General features: G+C 43.9%; 1 protein-coding gene across 1 annotated transcript in view; it reads right to left on the bottom strand.

Moving 5' to 3' along the window:
- Positions 1 to 21,905, bottom strand: part of CFAP92 (cilia and flagella associated protein 92 (putative)) — a 172,239-nt gene that overhangs the window by 125,077 nt on the left and 25,257 nt on the right. Inside the window, 2 exon segments of the mRNA XM_081246471.1 lie at positions 11,060 to 11,949; positions 19,900 to 20,084. Coding sequence (XP_081102597.1) covers positions 11,060 to 11,949; positions 19,900 to 20,084 — 1,075 coding nt within the window.

Here is a 21,905-nt window from a genome sequence, read left to right as displayed (position 1 = left end):
AAACCAAAGCAAAACTAATCAAATGGGACCTAATCAAACTTAAAAGCTTTTGCACAGCAAAGGAAACCATCAACAAAATGTAAAGGCAACCTACTGAATGAGAGAACACTGGCAAATGATATGTCTGATATGGGGTTAATATCTAAAATATATAAAGAACTCAAACAACTCAGTGTTAAAAAACAAACAACCCAATTAATAAATGGGCAGAAGACCTGAATAGGCATTTTTCCAAAGAAGACATACAGATGGCAAACAGGTACATGAAAAGATGTTCAATATTACTAATTATTAGGGAAATGTAAATCAAAACTACAAAGAGGTATCACCTCACAGAAAGGCTATCATCAAAAAGACAAGAAATAAAGTGTTGGTGAGGATGTGAAGAAAAGGGAACCCTCCTACACTCTTGGTGGGAATGTAAACTGGTGCAGCCACTATGGAAAAGAGTATGGAGGTTCCTCAACAAATTAAAAGTAGAGTTACCATATGATCCATCAATTCCACTCCTGGGTGTGTATCAAAAGAAAATGAAAACAATACTTTGAAAAGATATATGCACCCCAATTTACAACAGCCAAGATATGTAAGCAACCTAAGTGCCCATCAGAAGATGAATGGATAAAGAAGACGCAATATATAGATACAGTGGAATATTACTCTGCCATAAGAGAGAATGAAATTTTGCCATCTGCAACAACATGGATGGACCTTGGAAGGTATTAAACTTAGTAAAATAAGTCAGACAGAGAAAGACAAATACTGTATGTTCTCACTTATGTGTGGAATCTGAAAAATAAAATGAACAACAACAAGATTTTTCTGGTGAAATCTGAATAAGAACAGACAACTGTGGTCTAGTTTACTGCATCCATCAATATGTCACACGTCACCACTGGGGGAGACAGGGTGTTGGGTACCTGGAACCTCTCTATGATTTCTGCAACTTATTGTGAGTCCATAATTATTTCAAGTAAGTTTTTACTCTGTCTGGGATTGATTTTTGTGAATTGTGTGAGCCAGCAAATTAGGAAACTCTCAGCGAATAAGGAATAGAGTGGAACTTCCTCAAGTTGATAAAGGACATCTACAAAAAACCTACACGTAATGGGGAAAGACTGGCTTCCACCAAAGACCAGAAACAAAGCAAGGATGTGAAAACTCTTATATAAACTAGTACTTCAAGTCTTAGCTAGCACACTAAGGACATAAAGATATACAGACTGGAAAGGAAGGAATTAAACTATTGCTATTTGCAGATGACATCTTGGTCAGTGTAGAAAATCCCAAGGAATCTACCAAAAACAAACAATCAAACAGAACTCCTCAAATCAATAAGAGAGCTTAGCAAGGCTGTAGAATCAACATAGAAAAATCAATTATATTTCTATATACAAGCAATGCACAGCTGGAAACTGAAATAAAAAATACAGAACCATTTAAAAATCACTCAAAAAATAAAATACTCAGATATAAATCTACCAAATATGTACAGGACTTGTATGCGGAATATGCTGATGAAAGACATTTTTAAAAATCTAAATAAGTGGAGTAACATACCATATTCATGGATTGGAAGGCTCAAATAGTTCTCTCCAAATGATATATAGGTTCAGCATAATTTCTATCAACATTCTAGAAAGATGTTTTGTAGATACATACAGCAGATTGTAAAATTTATATGAAAAGGCAAAGGATCTAGAACAACAAAAACAACTTTGAAAAAGAATAATAAAGTGGCCTGACTTTGATTATATAGCTATGGTAATCAAGACTGTGTAGTATTGGTGAAGGGACTGACACAGAGATCAATGGAACAGAATTGAGAACCCAGAAATAGATCCATACAATTATGACCAACCGATTTTTTATAAAGATGCAATAGCAATTCCATAAAGGAAGATAATATTTTCAACAAGTGATGCTGTAGCAATTAGATATATGTAGGCAAAACAAAACAAAACAAAAACTCAACCTAGGTTCCATTTCAAGATGGTGATGGAGGAAGATCTTCCTTGGGAAGATCTTCTTGGGAGGAAGGTCCTCCTCCCAAGGACACACCAAATCTACAGCTACATATGGAACAATTTCCTCTGGGGGGAAAAAATGTAAAAACAAAAACTAAAAATTAGCTGAATGACCCCTTCACATAGGGCAAAAGAGAAACAGAATTCACATCAAGACAGAATTCCAAATAAGATGAGCCCAGAGACCCACACCAAGGCACATTATAATTAAAAGGTCAAAAGTTAAAGACAAGGAGAGAAGCTTAAAAGCAGCAAGAGGAAAACAACTTGTTACACACAAGGTAACTCCCGTAAGACTATCAGCAGATTTTTAAGCAGACACTTTGTAGGCCAGAAGGGAATGGCACTATATATTCAAAGTGCCAAAAGAAAAAGTCTTCCAACAAATAATACTCTACCAGGCAGTTATCATTCAGAATTGAAGGAGAGATAAAAGAGTTTTCCAGATAAGAAAAACTAACAGAGTTCATCACCACCAAACTGGCCTTATAAAAATGTTAAAGGGTCTTCTTTCAGTTGAAAAGAAAGGATGCTAATTGCTAAAAGAAAACACGAGACTGATCAAGATGGCAGACTAGTAGGACACAAAGCTCACTCTCTCCCACATCTACAACAAAAATACATCTACATGTGGAACGATTCTCACAGTATATCTACTGAACACTGGCAGAAGACTTCAGACTGCTGTAAGGGCAAGAAAATCTCCATGTAACCAGGTAGGAAAAAAGAAAAAGAAAGTGAGAAAGGTATCCAGATGGGACCTGCACCCCTGGGAGGGGGCTGTGAAAGAGGAAAGGTTCATGCACCCTGGGAAGCCCCCTCACCAGCAGGGATATCTGCCAGGACAGAAGGGGAGCTTCAGAGCCTCTGAGAAGAATGCAGCAGTCAGTTTGTGGCAGCCAGAGCAGAGGGAGAACTGCACAGATGGTCAGTACTGCAGACCTGCACTCCGCAGCCTGACATGCATGTCCCCAGTGCTGGCAGGGGCTGGGTTCTGGAACTTGGGCTCCAGAGATCAGAACCAGGGAGAGGACTGGGGTTGGCTATGTAGAGACAGACTGGGGGGTGGGGGGGAGGAATCCAGTGCCACCACGGCTGGGGGTATAAGCGGAGGAAGCCTGAGCCGCCTCGGAGGCCAGTCAGCATTGTTTGGGTGGTGTAGGAGGGGAGAGGTGGGACCTAGACTATAACCTTTTTTCCCTGTATGTGTGCTCCCAGAGGGCAAGGCACTGCCTTCCCAGGCTCCAGGGGCAGTTGCAGACCTCCACCGCCACCAACCCTGATGCCAGGAGTGGTCGCAAGCCCCCACTAAAACCCTCCCAGACCCTAGGAGAGGTTGAGGGACTGCACCAACTCCTGCCCGGAACCCAGGAGTGGTTGTGAGCCTCCACCAACTCCCTCCTGGACAAGACTGGTCGTGGGCCACTGACACACCTGCCCAGGCGCCAGGAGTGGTCAAGAGCCACAGCCACCACCTTCCTGGACAATGAAAACACAACCATACAAAATCTATGGGACACAGCAAAAGCAGTTCTTAGAGGAAAGTTCATAGCAATACAGGCCTTCATCAAAAACAAGAAAAATCTCAAATGAACAACCTAACCTACCACCTAAAAGAATTAGACAAAGAAGAACAAACAAAACCTAAAGTCAGCAGAAGGAAGGAAATAATAAAGATCAGGGAAGAAATAGAGATTTTTTTTAAAAACTAGAAAAAAAATCAACAAAACCAAAAGCTGGTTCTTTGAAAGGGTAAACAAAAATGACAAAATTGACAAACCTCTAGCCAGGCTCACCAAGGAGAGAGAGAATCCAAATAAACAAAATAAGAAATGAAAAAGGAAAAATCTCAACTGATACCACAGAAATACAAAAAACCATGAGAGAATACTATGAACAATTATATGCCAACAAATTTGACAACCTAGAAGAAATGGAATTGTCTAGAAACATACAGCCCACCAAAATTTAATCAAGAATAGATAATTTCTACAGACCAATCACTAGAAGTGAAATCAAACCTGTAATAAAAAACTTCCTACAAACAAAAGTCCAGGATCAGATGGCTTCACAGGCGAATTCTACCAAGCATACAAAGAAGAACTTATACAGATTCTTCTCAGACTCTTCCAAAACATTGAAGAGGAGGGAACACTCCCAAAGACATTCTGTGAAACCACAATCACCCTGATACCAAAACCAGACAAAGATACCACCAAAAAAAGAAAATTACAGGTGAATATCTTTGATGAATATAGATGCAAAAATTCTCAACAAAATATTTGCAAACCAAATCTAACAACACGTAAAAAAGATCATACGCCATGACCAAGAGGGATTCATCCCAAGTTCACAAGGATGGTTCAGTATACACAAATCAATCAGTCTGATACACCACAACAGCAAAAGAAAAGACAAAAAAATAACTTGACACAAACACCACATAAACAAAAGAAAAGACAAAAACCACATGATAATCTCAATAGATGCAGAAAAAGCATTTGACAAAATTCAACATCCATTCATGATAAAAACTCTTACCACAGTGGGTATAGAGAGAACATATCTCAAAATAGTAAAAGCTATTTATGACAAACCCACAGCCAATATAATGCTCAATAGTGAAAAGTTGAAAGTATTCCCCTAAAATCTGGAACAACACAAGAATGCCCACTCTCACCACTTCTCTTCAACACAGTACTGAAAGTCCTAACCACAGCAATCAGATGAGAGAAAAAAAAAGGTATCCAAATTGGAAGGGAAGAGGTAAAACTGTCATTATATATAGATGATATTATACTACATATAGAACACCCTGAAGACACCACACAAAAACTACTAGAACTGATAAATTAATTCAACAAGGTAGCAGGATACAAGATTAACATACAGAAATTGGTGGCATTTCTTTACACCAATAATATCAGAAAGGGAATGTAAAAAAAACCTTTTAAAAATGCAAACCAGAGCAGAAGCAAGAAGAACTACAATCCTGCAGCCTGTGGAACAAAAACCACATTCACAGAAAGACAGACAAGATGAAAAGGCAGAGGGATATGTACCACATGAAGGAACAAGATAAACCCCCCCAAAAAACAACGAAATGAAGTGGAGATAGGCAACCTTTCAGAAAAAGAATTCAGAACCATAATAGTGAAGATGATCCAGGACATCAGAAAAAGAATGGAGGCAGAGATCAAGAAGATGCAAGAAATGTTTAACACAGACCTAGGAGCATTAAAGAACAAACAAACAGAGATGAACAATAAAATAATTGAAATGAAAACTACACTTGAAGGACTCAATAGCAGAATAACTGAGGCAGAAGAATGGATAAGTGACCTGGAAGACAGAATGGTGAAATTCACTGCTGCAAAACAGACTAAAGAAAAAAGAATGAAAAGAAATGAAGACAGCTTAAGAGACCTCTGAGACAACATTAAACACAACAACATTTGCATTATAGGGGTCCCAGAAGGAAAAGAGAGAGAGAAAGGATCAGAGAAAATATTTGAAGAGATTATAGTTGAAAACTTCCCTAACATGGGAAAGGAAACAGTCACCCAAGTACAGGAAGCGCAGCGAGTCCCATACAGGAGAAACCCAAGGAGAAACATGCCGAGACACATAGTAATCAAATTGGCAAAAAATAAAGACAAAGAAAAATTATTGAAAGCAGCAAGGGAAAAACAACAAATAACATACAAGGGAACTCCCATAAGGTTAATAACTGATTTCTCAGCAGAAACTCTAAAAAGCCAGAAGGGAGTGGCATGATATACTTAAAGTGATGAAAGGGAAGAACCGACAACCAAGATTACTCTACCCGGCAAGGATCTCATTCAGATTCGAGGGAGAAATCAAAAGCTTTACAGACAAGCAAAAACTCAAGAGAATTCAGCACCACCAAACCAGCTCTACAACAAATGCTAAAGGAACTTCTCTAAGTGGGAAACACAAGAGAAGAAAAGGACCTACAAAAACAAACCCATAACAACTAAGAAAATGGTCATAGGAACATACATATCGATAATTACCTTAAACGTGAATGGATTAAATGTTCCAACCAAAAGAAACAGGCTTGCTGAATGGATACAAAAACAAGACCCATATATATGCTGTCTACAAGAGACCCACTTCAGACCTAGGGACACATACAGACTGAAAGTGAGGGGATGGAAAAAGATATTCCATGCAAATGGAAATCAAAAGAAAGCTGGAGTAGCTATACTCATATCAGATAAAATAGACTTTAAAATAAAGAATGTTACAAGAGAAAAGGAAGGACACTACATAATGATCAAGGGATCAATCCAAGAAGAAGATATAACAATTATCAATATATATGCACCCAACATTGGAGAACCTCAGTACATAAGGTAACTGCTAACAGCTATAAAAGAGGAAATCGACAGTAACACAATAATAGTGGGGGACTTTAACCCTCACTTACACCAAGGGATAGATCATCGAAAATGAAAATAAATAAGGAAACAGAAGCTTTAATGACACAATAGACCAGATAGATTTAATTGATATTTATAGGACATTCCATCCAAAAACAGTAGGTTACACTTTCTTCTCAAGTGCGCATGGAATATTCTCCAGGCTAGATCACATCTTGGGTCACAAATACAGCCTCAGGAAATTTAAGAAAACTGAAATCATATCAAGCATCTTTTCTGACCACAATGCTAGGAGATTAGAAATGAGTTACAGGGGAAAAAACGTAAAAAACACAAACACATGGAGGCTAAGCAATACGTTACTAAGTAACCAAGAGATCACTGAGGAAATCAAAAAATACCTAGAAAAAATGACAATGAAAACACGACAATCCAAAACCTATGGGATGCAGCAAAAGCAGTTCTAAGAGGGAAGTTTATAGCTATACAAGCCTAACTCAAGAAACAAGAAAAATCTCAAGTAAACAATCTAACATTACACCTAAAGGATCTAGAGAAAGAAGAACAAACGAAACCCAAAGTTAGCAGAAGGAAAGAACTCATAAAGACCAGAGCAAAAATAAATGAAATAGAAACAAAGAAAACAATAGCAAAGATCAATAAAACTAAAAGCTGATTCTTTGAGAAGATAAACAAAATTGATAAACCATTAGCCAGACTCCTCAAGAAAAAGAGGGAGAGGACTCAAATCAATAAAATTAGAAATGAAAAAGGAGAAGTTACAACAGACACCGCAGAAATACAAAGCATCCTAAGAGACTACTACAAGCAACTCTATGCCAATAAAATGGACAACCTGGAAGAAATGGACAAATTCTTAGAAAGGTATAACCTTCTAAGACTGAACCAGGATGAAACAGAAAATATGAACAGACCAATCACTAGTAATGAAATTGAAACTGCTATTAAAAATCTTCCAACAGGGCTTCCCTGGTGGCGCAGTGGTTGAGAGTCCACCTGCCAATGCAGGGGACACGGGTTCATGACCCGGTTCGGGAGGATCCCACGTGCCGCGGAGCAGCTGGGCCCATGAGCCATGGCCACTGGGTCTGTGCGTACAGAGCCTATGCTCCACAGTGGGAGAGGCCACAACAGTGAGAGGCCCGCGTACCGCAAAAAAAAAAGGGAAAATCTCAATCTAAACCTTGAACTTTATACAAAAATTAACTCAAAATGAATCATAAACTTAAAAGTAAACCATAAAGCCATGAATCTTTTAGAAGAAAACAGAAAAAATACTCAAGACCTAAGGCTTTGTGAAGAATTCTTAAACATGTCTCTAAAAGCATACTGTATAAAAGAAAAAATAATCAATAAATTGGACTCTATCAAAATTCAAAACTTTTTCTTTGGAAAAGGTATTTTTAAGATGATGAAAGAATCACTACACAGAGTAGCTCCCCCTAGCCTTGGTGTCCGGAGTTTTTATTGGGGCTCCATTAATGACTGATTGATTGATTGATGATGGCCCACATAGCAATCTGAGTCTCCATGTCAGGAGGGGGCATGTCTTGATGTGCTGATGGCCAAGAGCACAGCAGGGGGTGGTGGGCAGGGGGAGGCTACCTCGTGGCTGGTTATCTGCCCAGGAGAACTGAAAGTATGCATCCACACAAAAACATGCCCAGGACACTGCATGACCCAAAGCCCCTGCCCTAAGTCACACTGTTGGTCTTTCCGGCCCCACCAACCTCCATCCTGTGACTCTCTGGTGAGGCTTCAGCCTAAGATCCAGTGTGGTCAGCCCCCAACCTAACCAAAGACACTCCTATCAGGCATGACACAGATCACCTCCCAGAAGCCAAGGGCAAAAGCCAGACCTCTCCTGGGCAAGGCCAAGTTCTTTCCTACACACCATGAAGTTCACTCTTTGGAAGTGTACGATTCCTGCCATTTGAGGAGAGCATCCCAGGAACTTGTCGGCAAACCCTGGGGGCTTTTGCAGAATGCACTCACCATTCTGTCTTTAGAATCGATTGCTGCTCTGACCTACAGATCCCAGACTTGAGCTGCAACAGGTCCCAGCTCTAGCCAGCCCCGCGTGCTTCACACCGGCCCCCAGAGTCCTAACTGCCAAGAGCCAATTCCTTAACATTTATCCTGTTACTGTTTGCCCCGGATTCGGTGGTTTCTGTACACGGACAGACTCCTTGGTTTGTTGAAGGTCAAGGGGAGATTCTGACAGCAGCCGAGGGCCTCTGTTCGGTCCTCAACAGGCTTTTCCTCCAGGTGCTGGGCTTGTCCCTATACTTAACGCCACTCAATGTACAAAGGTATATAGAGTTATAGCACCCCTAGATTTTCTCTAATTGTTTAATATATTGTACAGTGTTTAATACATCGCATCCTTAAAGCTGTCTGTCCACCTTTATTTCAAAAATCTAAACACAGGGCCAGCATATACTTAAGTTCAGTATATGATGGTGAAATTTAAATTTGAATAAAATAGTATACCCCCCAAAATAAGTGTACAATTCAGCGGTTTTAGTATACTCCCAATGTTGTGCAACCACAAACACCGTCTAATCCTAGAACATTTTCATCACTCCCCACTTCTCCTGCATCCCTCCTCTCGGACCTTGGAAACCACTGATCTATCTCTATGGACTTGACTATTCTAGACATTTCATATGAATGGAATCGTATAATAGGTAGCCTTTTATGTCTGGCTCCTTTTATTAGCATAAAATTTTAATTTATTTATTTTTGGCTGCGGTGGGTCTTTGTTGCTGCACGCTGGCTTTCTCTAGTTGCGGCGAGTGGGGGGCTACTCTTCGTTGTGGTGCGCGGGCTTCTCACTTTGGTGGCTTCTCTTGTTGTGCAGCATGGGCTCTAGGCGTGCAGGCTTCAGTAGTTGTGGCGCACGGGCTAAGTTGCTCCGCGGCATGTGGGATCTTCCTGGACCAGGGATCAAACCCGTGTCCCCTGCACTGACAGGCGGATTCTTAACCACTGTGCCACCAGGGAAGTCCCTATTAGCATAATTTTTAATTGAGGCATAGTTGATTACAATATTAGTTTTAGGTGTACGACAGTGATTCAAAATTTTTATAGATTATGCTCCATTTATAGTTACTACAAAATATTGTACTGTGCTGTACAATAGATCTTTGTAGCTTATTTATTTTATATGCAATAGTCTGTACCTCTTCCTCCCCTACCCCTATCTTGCCCCTCTCCCCTTCCCTCTCCCCACTGGTAACCACTAGTTTGTCCTCTCTGTGAGTCTGTTTCTTTTTTTATTGTCTTCACTAGTTTATTTTTTAGATTCCATTTGTAGGTGATAACATACAGTGTTTGTCTTTCTCTGTCTTATTTCACTTAGCACAATGCCCTCCAGGTCACTTAGCATAATGAGTTTTTGTTTGTTTGCTTGTTTTGGTTGAATCAGGTCTCAGTTGAAGCAGGCGGGCTCCTTAGTTTCAGCTCACGGGCTCCTTAGTTGCGGCAGGCGGGCTCCTTAGTTTCAGCTCGCAGGCTCCTTAGCTGTGGTATGCCAACTCTTAGTTGTGGCATGCATGAGGGATCTAGTTCCCGGACCACGGATCAAACCCGGGCCCCCTGTATTGGGAGCACGAGTCTTACCCACTGCACCACCAGGGAAGCCCTAGCATAATGTTTTTAAGGTTCATCCATGTTGAAGTATCTGTATCAATACTTCATTCCTTTTTGATGGCTGAATATCATTCCATGGTATGGATGTTTTGCTCATCAGCTGACGGACATTTGAGTTGTCTCACTTTCTGATTATTATGAATAACAGTGCTATGAACGTCCATGTGCACTTTTTGTGGGTACACATGCTTTCAGTTCTCCTGGGAGGATAACCAGCCATGAGGCAGCCTCCCTGCCTCCCCTGCCCCCATGCTCGTGGCCATCAGCACATCAAGTCAGGCCCCGCCCTGGGTGGAGAGAGTCAACATCCGGACCCCCTGCTGTTGTCAGCATCTGAGTCATGGGGCATCTGAGCTCTGAGAACAGACGGGGGCGCCTCCAGAGTAGAGAAGGAAGGCCCTGTTGATCCAAACTACAATAGCTGCAAATCATGGAAGAAAAAGACAGTTATCCCGTCACCAAAACTAAAGAACGGAAGGACCACGAGGGGCCACCTGCTGCGGCCCAGAAAGGGACACTTCCGTTGCCTCTGCAACATCTCCAGGGGGCGGCCGTCGGGGGCGCCCGGGCCTCCAGGGAAGGGGACTTCTGCAGCACAAGCAGCCCTCCAGCCTCACGATAATCTGCCCCGTCTCCCTCGGGACGAGCTGATGTCTGTGTCCTTGTGGTGTTCCTCTCAGGGCCGTGCAGGACACTCTGCTCCCCACTGGCTGGGAGGGCGCCTCGGGAGTCTGAAGGCAGGACCCAGTTTCCTGAACCAGCCTCCCTTCCATATACCCCTGAAGTCTTTGCTTCAACCAAAGGCAAGCGGCTCTCCCAGTTGCTGAGCTCTGTGAAGTGCCTTATACAAACCCCGAGAGACATCGAATCAACAGGCCCCTCCCATAGTCGGCATCACGGAACCTGAGCTCGGCCACCCCTCCCCACCCAGAAATGCGGCGACCTACCTACCGGCTCTGGTGGCTCTCCCACAGCCGCCCCAGGCCCCGGTCGGCCAAGCCCTCCAGGATGAGGAGGTGGCCCCGCCCGTCCAGCAGGTGGAAGCCGGTGAGCACATCCAGGTCTGGCCGCTCCTGGATCTTCGCCCGCATTTTCAAGGCGGACAGGATCTGCTGGCAGGAGTCCAGGCCCAGGGCCGCGGCGTTGATCACGGTGATGTCCTGCAGGAGGCCGTGCAGGAGTGAGGGCTTACTGGAGGTGAACACGAAGATGACGCGGCCAAACCGGGAGGCCGTGGGATTGGCGTCCACGGCCTCAGTCCAGGCCCGTAGAGGCACCGCCACGTCCACCCGCAGCTTCAGCAGGCAGCTGGCCTCCAGGTAGTCGCCCGGGGGCATTGGGCCATGCTGCAGGCCGTCTCCGGGCACCCGCAACCCCACCACCTTCCTGCGCCTTCTGTCATGGCCGAGGCGCGTGGCCTTGGGCTCGCAGCTGTGGACAGGGACGGCCAGGTTCAAGTACTTGTGGCCAAGGAGGAGGTCAGCAAAGCTGACCTGGGCAACCCCGTAAGGGTCCCACATCTTATCCTGGGTTTCAAAGGGGTTGTTCTCCGTCTCTTCCGGGGAAATTAGGGTCTGGAGGTTGAGGTACGAATCCAGCGGGTCCTCCCCAAACAGGGCAGGCTTGCGGGAATACCCCTCTGACTTGCGGTCCCGGTCATGAACTTCCACCACCATGGGGGGGCCCTCCAGGTATTCCCTCAGGTCGCTGGGGTGCATGGCCCCAAGGAAGATGACATTGATGTCCTGGAAGTAGACGTGGGTCCCATGGGGCTGGCCCTCAGTCCTGTGCACTGGGGTCCTGTGGAACTGGTACCTGCAGTACACGGGTGTGCACAGCCGCTGCGAGAGAACAGGGGCGGCGGTCACGGCCGCAGCCGCGGGCACGCCCTGCCGGCCCCCCTCCCCTCCAGGCTCAAATCCTGGCCCCAGGCTCACCCCCGGCAGTCCCTGCAGCCCCTGTGGCCTGTGGTTCCTCATTCACAAACCCCAAGGACAGAGCCCACTCTGCAAGGCCACTGTGAGGCCCGAGAGCCATGTGTACAGCGCTGAGCTGGCAGCTGAAGCAACTACTTCCCCCGGATGGCCAGTGCCACGAGGACAGGCCCTGTGCCTTCTTCCCGCCCCATGGCCAAGCACAGAAAGTGTGGAGAGGAGTGGCTTTTAGAACCGAGAATCCGTGTTTCCCAGACACGCATCTGGAGGGCTGGCACGGCTCAGCTTTAGCATATAAAGTGACCAAGCAGAACTTGGGTCTGGGTTTAAGAGGACTCACAGGCTGAGCTGGAGGTGGGGGGCAGGGCTGTGTCGGGACAGAAACAGGAAACCTTATGCATGCTACAACTTTATCATCAGAAGCTCACCGTTACACAAGTGTGTGGTCCGAATGCATACTCCAAGGGTACTATTTATTTTATTATTTCTTTTACCATTGATGCTGAAATTTTATTTAAAAATAATCCTGGGTTGGTAGGGCTCCCAGGTACCTGGCAGAAATAATTAAGAAAACCTTCTGGAGAAATCCACTTCCAACCTAGGCCTCAAAGAATTCCCACAGAGAAAGTTCCATCAAACATGGGATCATAGTAAAAATCACAAAACACCTAAGGGAAAAAGGTACCACTAGCAAAACCAGATGTACAAAGGCACAGGTATTAGAATGATCAGGTACATAAAATAAATCTATTTGTTTGGTTTTTAAAAAGTAAAAGTATATCATCAAGGTCAAAACTATCATAATTCTATTTACTAGCAATGAAAATTCTAAAACTGAAAATTTTTAAATATCACCTACAACAGCATCAAAACATAAAATGCTCAGGAAGAAATGAAAGATGTGTAAGACCTGTACACTGGAAACTACAAAACATTGCAGAGAGAAATTAAAGAAAATCTAAATGAAGAAATTTACCATTTTTATGGTTAGGAAAATGCAATGAATTCTAAAGGAATCACAGACTTAAACGTAAAAGCTAAAATCATACCTCTCCTAGAAGAAAAGACAGGGTAGTATCTTCATAAACTTGGGGTGGAAAAAAGATTTATTTGATATGACACAAAAAGCACTAATCATAACAGAAAAAGTTGATAAGATGGACTTCATCAAAGACACTATTAAGAAAATTAAAGTCAAGCTCCAGATGGGCAGAAAATATGTACAATGCATATATATCTGACAAAGGACTTGTATCCACAATATATTAATAAAAAGAATAGATATTCTAAAGAAAAATAAAAGAGGAGCTTTCAAATCTGGTTAAACGGAATAAGCACACCCACCCTGCACCTCCCACTGAGTACAACAGAAAGCATGTTTCAACTAAGAGTCCACATGCTGTAACTAAGAAGCCCTCATGCCACAACGAAGGTCCCGTGTGCCGCAACTAAGATCCGGCACAGCCTAAATAAATAAATAAATATTAAAGAATAAAAAAACCCTAGAGAGATGCACGGAGCAGCTTTTGAAAAGTAAAAGGCAGTGGGCAGATTGGAGAAAGAGACCAAACCCAGTGAGTTTCCTGGGTTTTATTCTCTTCCTGCATGTCCCAGACTAGACGCAAAGGAAGCCTGAATCCCAGAATTATGCACCAGGCATGGAGAGACAGAGCTCTCTTTCTGTTCCAAGGAATGGGGTGGGGGAACCCCATGAGACAGAAAAGAGTGGAAGGAAACCCCCATTGCGTTTCTCTCCTGGACCTGCCCTCCGGCAAGTTCAAGTTCCCAACCTGTAATCTGTTTGCAGTGGCAGCAGCTGGGGAGGCAACTGAAAATCTGAGTGAGGGGAATCCTCTTCAAACAGATGAACTGTGATACAAACAGTGTATCAAAACGTCCTGTTCCTTGGCTCTCATGCTTGACTGATGGTCACCGAGCTCCTGTTTGTACCAGGCCCTGGGCTAGGTGCCGGGGACACTGACATCATGGTCCCTTGTGCGGGCAACTTCAGCCCACTGGGGACATGAACTAAACATCAGGTCATGTGGTTCAAGTGGCAGACTGAACACACACATATGGTTACACCCCTCACTGAACTCCCCTAAAACCACAGGGAATTTTTTTAAAAGACATAAACATACAAGGACAAGGAGAAGAGAACAGAAGCCAGCATGAGGGCTGGGACAGTGACGAGCAAGTGGTGCAGACACAGCACAGGTGAGGAAGCCAAATCCCAAGCATGTAATGGAGAAGCTGAGAACCAGCCACATTCTCTGCAAAATCCTCAAAAGACTTAGGAACTGGCAGGACCCAGCATCTCTGGATCTAGGGGTCACAGGAAACAGCCCAGCAAGGGAACCGCTGCGAGTCCCGAGAAGCCACCCGGCCCAAGTGCCCTCCCCTCCCCTACTGCTTGGCGGGAGGCTGTTAGTTTGTTGTGCAGGCAAATGAATACAGGGTCCTGAGAGCTTCAACACACTAATGAGAGAGAAAAGAGGAGACCTAAACTAATGGAGAGGCACACTGAATTCAGGGGTTGGAAGGCTCAACACAGTAAGACGTCAGTTCTCCCCAGACTGATCTATGGATTTAATGCAAAGCCAGGCAAAATCCTAGCACAAGTTTTTGTAGGTAGAGACAAGCTGATTCTGAAATTTATATGAAAGGGCAAAGAAACTGGAAGAGCTAACACAATTTTGAAAAAGAAGAATAAAGGATCCAGAAATAGACCTCTACCAGTACAGCCAACTTATTTTTGTCAGAAATGCAAAAGAAATTCAATGAAAAAAAAGTCTTTTCCACAAATGGTGCTGGAACAGTCATGTGTATGCAAAAAAATGAACATTAACTTAAACCTTATACATAAATTCACTCAAAATTGACTATAGATCCAAACGTAAAACTATAAACATAAAGAAGAAAACCCCTGTCACCAGGGGTTAGGCAAAGAGTTCTTAGATGTGACACAAAAACACAATCCATAGAAAACAAAAATGTATAATTTGGACTTCATCAAAATTAAAATAAGAGAATAAAAAGGCAGACTACAGACTGGGAGAAAATATGTGCAAATAATATATCCAAAAGAGGACTTGTATCCAGAATAGATTTTAAAACTCTCAACTCAACAACAGGAAAACTAAGTACTCAGTTGAGAACTTCTCTGGTGGCGCAGTGGTTAGGAATCCGCCTGCCAATGCAGGGGACACAGGTTCAGACCCTGGTCCGGGAAGATCCCACATGCCACGGAGCAACTAAGCCCGTGCGCCACAACTACTGAGCCTGAGCTCTGGAACCAGTGAGCCACAGCTACTGAAGCCTACGCTCCGCAACAAGAGAAGCCACCGCAATGAGAAGCCCACGCACTGCAACAAAGAGTAATCCCCACTCACCACAAATAGATAAAGCCCGTGCACAGCAAAGAAAACCCAATGCAGCCAAAAATAAATAAATTTATTTAAAAAAAAGAACTCAGTTGAAATGTGGGCAAAAACTTGAATTGACACTTCACCAAAGGGGCCATAACATGGCAGATAAGCAGATTAAAAGATGCGCCACATCACTCTGCATCAGGGAAATGCATGGTAAACCCCGATGATATAACACTGCATACTCATTAGAGTGGCCAAAATTAAAAATAAAACACTGACAATACCAAGTTCTGGGGAGGATAAGGAGCAGCTGGAACCCTCGCACACCACTGGTGAGAATGCAGCCATAGCCTCTCCACAGAGCCCGGGAAGCCCACTTGTGGGCATTTATCCTAAGGAACTGAAGGCTTATATTCACACAAAAGCACGTACACAGATGTTTTAGCAGCTGTATTCATAATTGCCCCAAACCAGAAACAACCTAAACATCCTCCATGGGTTAATGGACAGACAGACTGGGGTTACATCCAGCTCCAGAATACGACTCAGAGGCAAAAAGGGATGAATTCTAGCTTGCAGGAATCTCGCCAGCATCGTTCTGAGTGAAGGAGGCTATACGTATTGTTCCCTGCTGGAGCAGGGGTTGTTAGTGTGGATGTTACACAATATATAACCCCATCTGTATGACAATCTTCAAAAGTTAAAACTATCACGACAAACACATCTGCGGTTGCCGGGAGTGCGGGTGGGGAAGATGTGGTCATAAAGGGCTAGTACAAAAGAGTTTGGGGGTTGCGGTCATAGAGGTGTTCTATATCCTCACTGTGGTGGTGAGAACACTGATCCACACATGAATTGAAGTTTACAGAACTGTACATCAAGAGAAAATAGTCGATTCTGTAGGATATTTTGTAGGATATTTTTACTTTTCTGCTTGCTATTTTAAAAATTAAAAAACCAGAGGGTCTCTGGAATGAGGGACAGCTGATGGCATTCGGCTCCTATCCAAACCAGATGTATTAGGTGACCAAATGCTCACAGACCATCCAATGCAGACCCCACATCCTTTTCATCCCTTGGCTACCAGACCCTTACCCTCCAGGCGGGCAACTGGGAGAGACCTCCAGAGATCGACCTTGAGGTCTCCCCACCACCAGCCCACCCAGGCCACCGCAGCATGAGGCTCAGAACCCACAAGCCCGCTCGGCACCCAAGGCTGCTTTTGAGGCCCCCACTCTTACCTATGAGCAGCGAACCAGGGGATTAAGACAGATGTGACGATGGAGACCAAACAAACAGAAAAACCAACTTGAGGAAACAAGGACTGTACAAACAGGGACGGCAACCCACAAAGCAGGAAAACACTGCTGAGTCGGTGGCCCCGGGGCCACCCCCAGATCCGTGATTCTCTAGGAGAACCTCAGGACTCAGCTGTGGTCAGACCCACAGCTGGGCTTCACAAAGGCCAGAGGAGACCAGGCAAAGCCTGCAAAGGGAAAAGGGCTGCGAGGCAAAGCAGGGGGACAAGCGCCATCTCCCCATGGCCTCCTCCTGTGTGTCCCAGGATGCACTGAGCTCCTGCACAACTGACTGTGACAACTCAGGTGACGCACTGTCCACCAGGGAGCTCACTGGAGACCTAGCACCCAGGGTTTTGATTGGGGCTGGTACTAGGCTCCCCCAGCCTGTGTCCCAATATGCCAGGTGCCCTGAAGGAAAGCATGGTCAGTACTGTTGGCAGAAACAGGCCCAGGAACCACTCTCATTAGAGAACGATTCAAGTTCCTAGACACCTGTGAAGGGCCAGCTTTCAAGCAGACCTTTTTATAGATAGTCACCTTGGCAATCTAGATTCAATACAATCCCTATTAAATTACCAATGGCATTTTTCACAGAACTAGAACAAAAAAATTTTTAATTGGTATCGAAACACAAAACACCCCAAATAGCCAAAGCAATCTTGAGAAAGAAAAACAGAGCTGGAGGAATCACACTCCCTGACTTCAGACTATACTACAAAGCTACAGTAATCAAAACAGTATGGTACTGGCACAAAAACAGAAATACAGATCAATGGATCTGGATAGAAGGCCCAGAAATAAACCCATGCACCTATGGTCACCTAATCTGTGACAAATGAGGCAAGGATATAAAATGGAGAAAAAACAGTCTCTTCAATAAGTGGTGCTGGAAAAACTGGACAATTACATGTAAAAGAATGAAATTAGAACACTCCTTAACACCATACACAAAAATAAACTCAAAACGGATTAAAGACCTAAATGTAAGACCAGATACTATTAAACTCTTAGAGGAAAACATAGGCAGAACACTCTCTGACATAAATTGCAGAAATATCTTTTTGGATCCACCTCCTAGAGTAATGAAAATAAAAACAAAAAATAAACAAATGGAGCCTAATTAAACTTAAAAGCTTTTGCACAGCAAAGGGAACCAAAAACAAAACAAAAAGACAACCCACAGAATGGGAGAAAATATTTGCAAACGAAAAGACAAACAAAGGATTAATCTCCAAAATATACAAACAGCTCATGCAGCTCAATATCAAAAAAACAAAGAACCCAATTGGACAGAATTGGACAGAAGATCCAAACAGACAATTCTCTAAAGAATACATACAGATGGTCCAAAAGCACGTGAAAAGATGTTCGACATCTCTAATTATCAGAGAAATGCAAATCAAAATACAATGAGGTATCACCTCACACCAGTCAGAATGGCCATCATCAAAAAAATCTGCAAACAATAAATGCTGGAGAGGGTGTGGAGAAAAGGGAACCCTCCTACACTGGTGGGGAGAATATAAATTGGTGCAGCCACTATGGAGAAGAGTGTGGAGGTTCCTTAAAAAACTAAAAATAAAGCTACCATATGACCCAGCAATCCCACTACTGGGCATATATCTGGAGAAAACTGTAATTCAGAAAGATACATGGGGCTTTCCTGGTGGCACAGTGGTTAAGAATCCACCTGCCAATGCAGGGGACATGGGTTCAAGCCCTGGTCCAGGAAGATCTCACATGCCATGGAGCAACTAAGCCCGTGTGCCACAGCTACTGAGCTTGCACTGTAGAGCCCGCGAGCCAGAACTACTGAGCCCGCATGACACAGCTACTGAAGCCCATGCACCTAGAGCCCATGCTCCACAAGAGATGCCACCACAATGAGAAGCCTATGCACCGCAATGAAGAATAGCTCCCGCTTGCCGCAACTAGAGAAAAGCCTGCATGCAGCAACAAAGACCCAATGCAGCCAAAAATAAATAAATAAATAAATAAATAAATTTATATACATAAAAAAAAGATACATGTACCCCAGTGTTCATTGCAGCTCTGGTTACAACAGCTAGGACATGGAAGAAACCTAATTGTCCATCGATGGATGGATAATTTATCCAGGAGTAGATAAAGACGTTGTGGTACATATACACAATGGAATATTACTCAGCCATTAAACAGAATAAAATAATGCCATTTGCAGCAACATGGATGGACCTAGAAATTATCCTAAGTGAAGTAAGTCAGACAGAGAAGGACAAATATCATACGATATTGCTTATATGTGGAATCTAAAAAATGGTACAAATGAACTTATTTACAAAACAGAAATAGAGTGACAGATGTAGAAAACAAACTTATGGTTACCAGAGGAGGGGGGGAGGGATAAATTGGGAGATTGGGATTGGGAGATCACACCACTATATATAAAAGAGATAACTAACAAGGAGCTACTGTATAGCACAAGGAATTCTACTCAATACTCTGTAATTATCTATATAGGAAAAGAATGTAAAAAGGGTGGATATGTGTATATGTATAACTGATTCACTCTACTGTGTACCTGAAACTAACACAACATTGTAAATCAACTATACTCCAATAAAAAAAAATTTTAAACTGAAGGAAAATGACTTTTTAACCTACAATTCTATACCCTAACTATCAATCAAGTATAAGGGTAGAATAAGGATATTTTCAGGCGTAACAGATCATAAAACAAGTATCTCCCATTAACCTCTTCTCAGAAAGCTACAGGAGGATGTGCTCCAGCAAAATCAAAGAGGAAACAAAGCAAGAGCAAGACACAGTATCCAGGGACAGGGACCCACCAGGAGAGGAACAGGGGACTCCCAAGGTAAACTCCAGCACTAAACTGGCTGGTTCAAAATAAGTGAGCACTAGGCGAGCACCGCTGCTGTAACAAGGAAGCATAGAGCTCCTCCTGAGTGGAGGGTCACTACCTGCACCTGAAGAACCCTGTGGTGTAGCAGAGGAGACCTCACACTTGGTAACTCCTGATCCCAGGAACCTAATCTCTTTGCTGTCTGGCTGTGAGATGCTAAATGAGGAAATGGGGTTGATGATCATACTTCTCATGTAGGAACATTGCGGGTGAGGGGTGAAAGGCGATGGGCAGATGGCTGGGAAAAGCAGCTCTCAAACCAGCTGGTCTGGCTCACTCTTACCTCTAGTTCACTGAAGGACACAGACCATGATGGAAGGCAGGAAACACACTTGACCTCTATGGTCAGGGGGTTTAAGTCCCGCTTTTGCTCTTCAGTCATGAGGGGAACTTCTGTTTCCAGTGTCAAAAAACAATCTAAGACGTTGGCCGACCTTCCACTGCCACGACTCACGACAGTTTGCCATCCTGCGGGGAGATACACACAGCGTTAGAATGTTATTCAGAACAGCCCCGAGACCAGCACAGGAGGAATCAGGCAACCTGAGGGTCAAAGATAAAATTACACTGAAAAGGGTGGCGCAGTGGTTGAGAGTCTGCCTGCCGAAGCAGGGGACGCAGGTTCGTGCCCCGGTCCAGGAAGATCCCACATGCCACAGAGCGGCTGGGCCCGTGAGCCATGGCCGCTGAGCCTGCGCATCCAGAGCCTGTGCTCCGCAATGGGAGAGGCCACAACAGTGAGAGGCCCGCGTACTGCAAAAAAAAAAAAAAAATTACACCAAAAAGAGGAAAGCTTTAAAAAATAATAATTGGGAAACATCTACAGGCAGCATGTCTGCACCACTTTTTCACCTGGGGTCCCATAGGTTCTCTAAGAGAATTTCATTTTGTGATTTAATGTTGATGATCACCTTGTGATATAAGCATTTCCTGAATCATCTATAGGCTACAATCAGGAACAATGACGCTTGGGTCCCACTCCCAGTCTCATGGGCTTGGTCTGGGCTGTAGCCTCCACACTGGGATTTTTTAAACCTCTCCAGGTAATTCTAGAACCACCAGACTTGTGCTGTGAGTCCCATAGTTACTGGCCATATGTGGATATTTATGTTTAAATTAATTAAAATTAAATATAATTTAAAATGCACTTCCTTCAGACTAGCCTGTTGGTCCAGTGGTTAAGACTCCATGCCTCCACTGCAGGGGGCACAGGTTCAATCCCTGGTTGGGGAACTAAGATCCCACATGCCGTGCAGCATGGCCAATAAATTAATTAATTAAAAGGCACTTCCTTCATTACATGAGTCCCACGTCACACGCTCAGCAGTCATGTGTGGCTATGAGCAGACACGGAACAAGTCCGTCACTGCAGAAAGCTCTGGAGCACTTCTCCAAGCAGCTGTCTTAGACTAGAACACATTCAGGAACAACTAACACCAGTGTCTGTGTTTGGTGCCCAGCGGTGTCACTTTCACTGCTGTAATCCAGGGAGGGAAGGGTAGGTACTGACGTAGAACACAAGTAGTACGTTCGAGCCAAATCCAGCCTGGCACACCTCCTCCTGTGACAGTTGTGCAACAAGTGCAACTGCAGAAAAGGGTGGGTGATTTGACCACTGCAGGGCACACGGGCAGCTGTGAGAATACTTTTCTCGCAAAAGGGGCCCAGACATTTCACCAGGTGGAGAGACACTGGTGAAGGGGAAAAAAAAAAAAAAGCAAAGCTCCAGATTTGCAAGCAGATTTTTCAAACCCTAAATCCGGCTGTTAGGCTTCATGTGACCTACAACAAGTTAGAGGCTCTTTGAGGCTTGATTTCATCGTGTGCAAAATGGACAGAGATACCACCTTTCTCAGGGTTAAGTGGATGAAAAGGGATTATGCACAGGAAGGTGTCAGGAACACTGCCCCTCCGAGCACAGGGTCTGTGCTCAAAAAGACCAATTCTATTTCTTTCATGATGCTGGTCAATAGATTTTTAGGGCATGTGAGAGCCCCACCACTCACACTCAGGAAGAGCAATTGCTTCCAGGACAAGTCCTGGGCCTGAGGTGTGCACTGTCTGCCTGGGCCGTGGGCATCTCCTGGGGACCCCCCACTTCTCCCTGTGACTCTCTTCAATAAACCAACTCATTAAGACCATAGCCAATTCTGATTTGTGTTCTAGAACTTTGCAAGCCTTTTCATAGAAGATGGCCCAGTTTAGAAGGACTCTCTAGTGCAAACATCTACTCATATCAACCTTCAGAAATCTCAGGTGATGTCAGCCATGATCCAGGGCAGGGATCTC

Source organism: Mesoplodon bidens, assembly GCF_964165515.1.
Source record: "Mesoplodon bidens genome assembly, chromosome: 10".
NCBI lineage: Eukaryota > Metazoa > Chordata > Mammalia > Artiodactyla > Ziphiidae > Mesoplodon > Mesoplodon bidens.
This window is presented reverse-complemented; position numbering and strand designations above follow the sequence as displayed.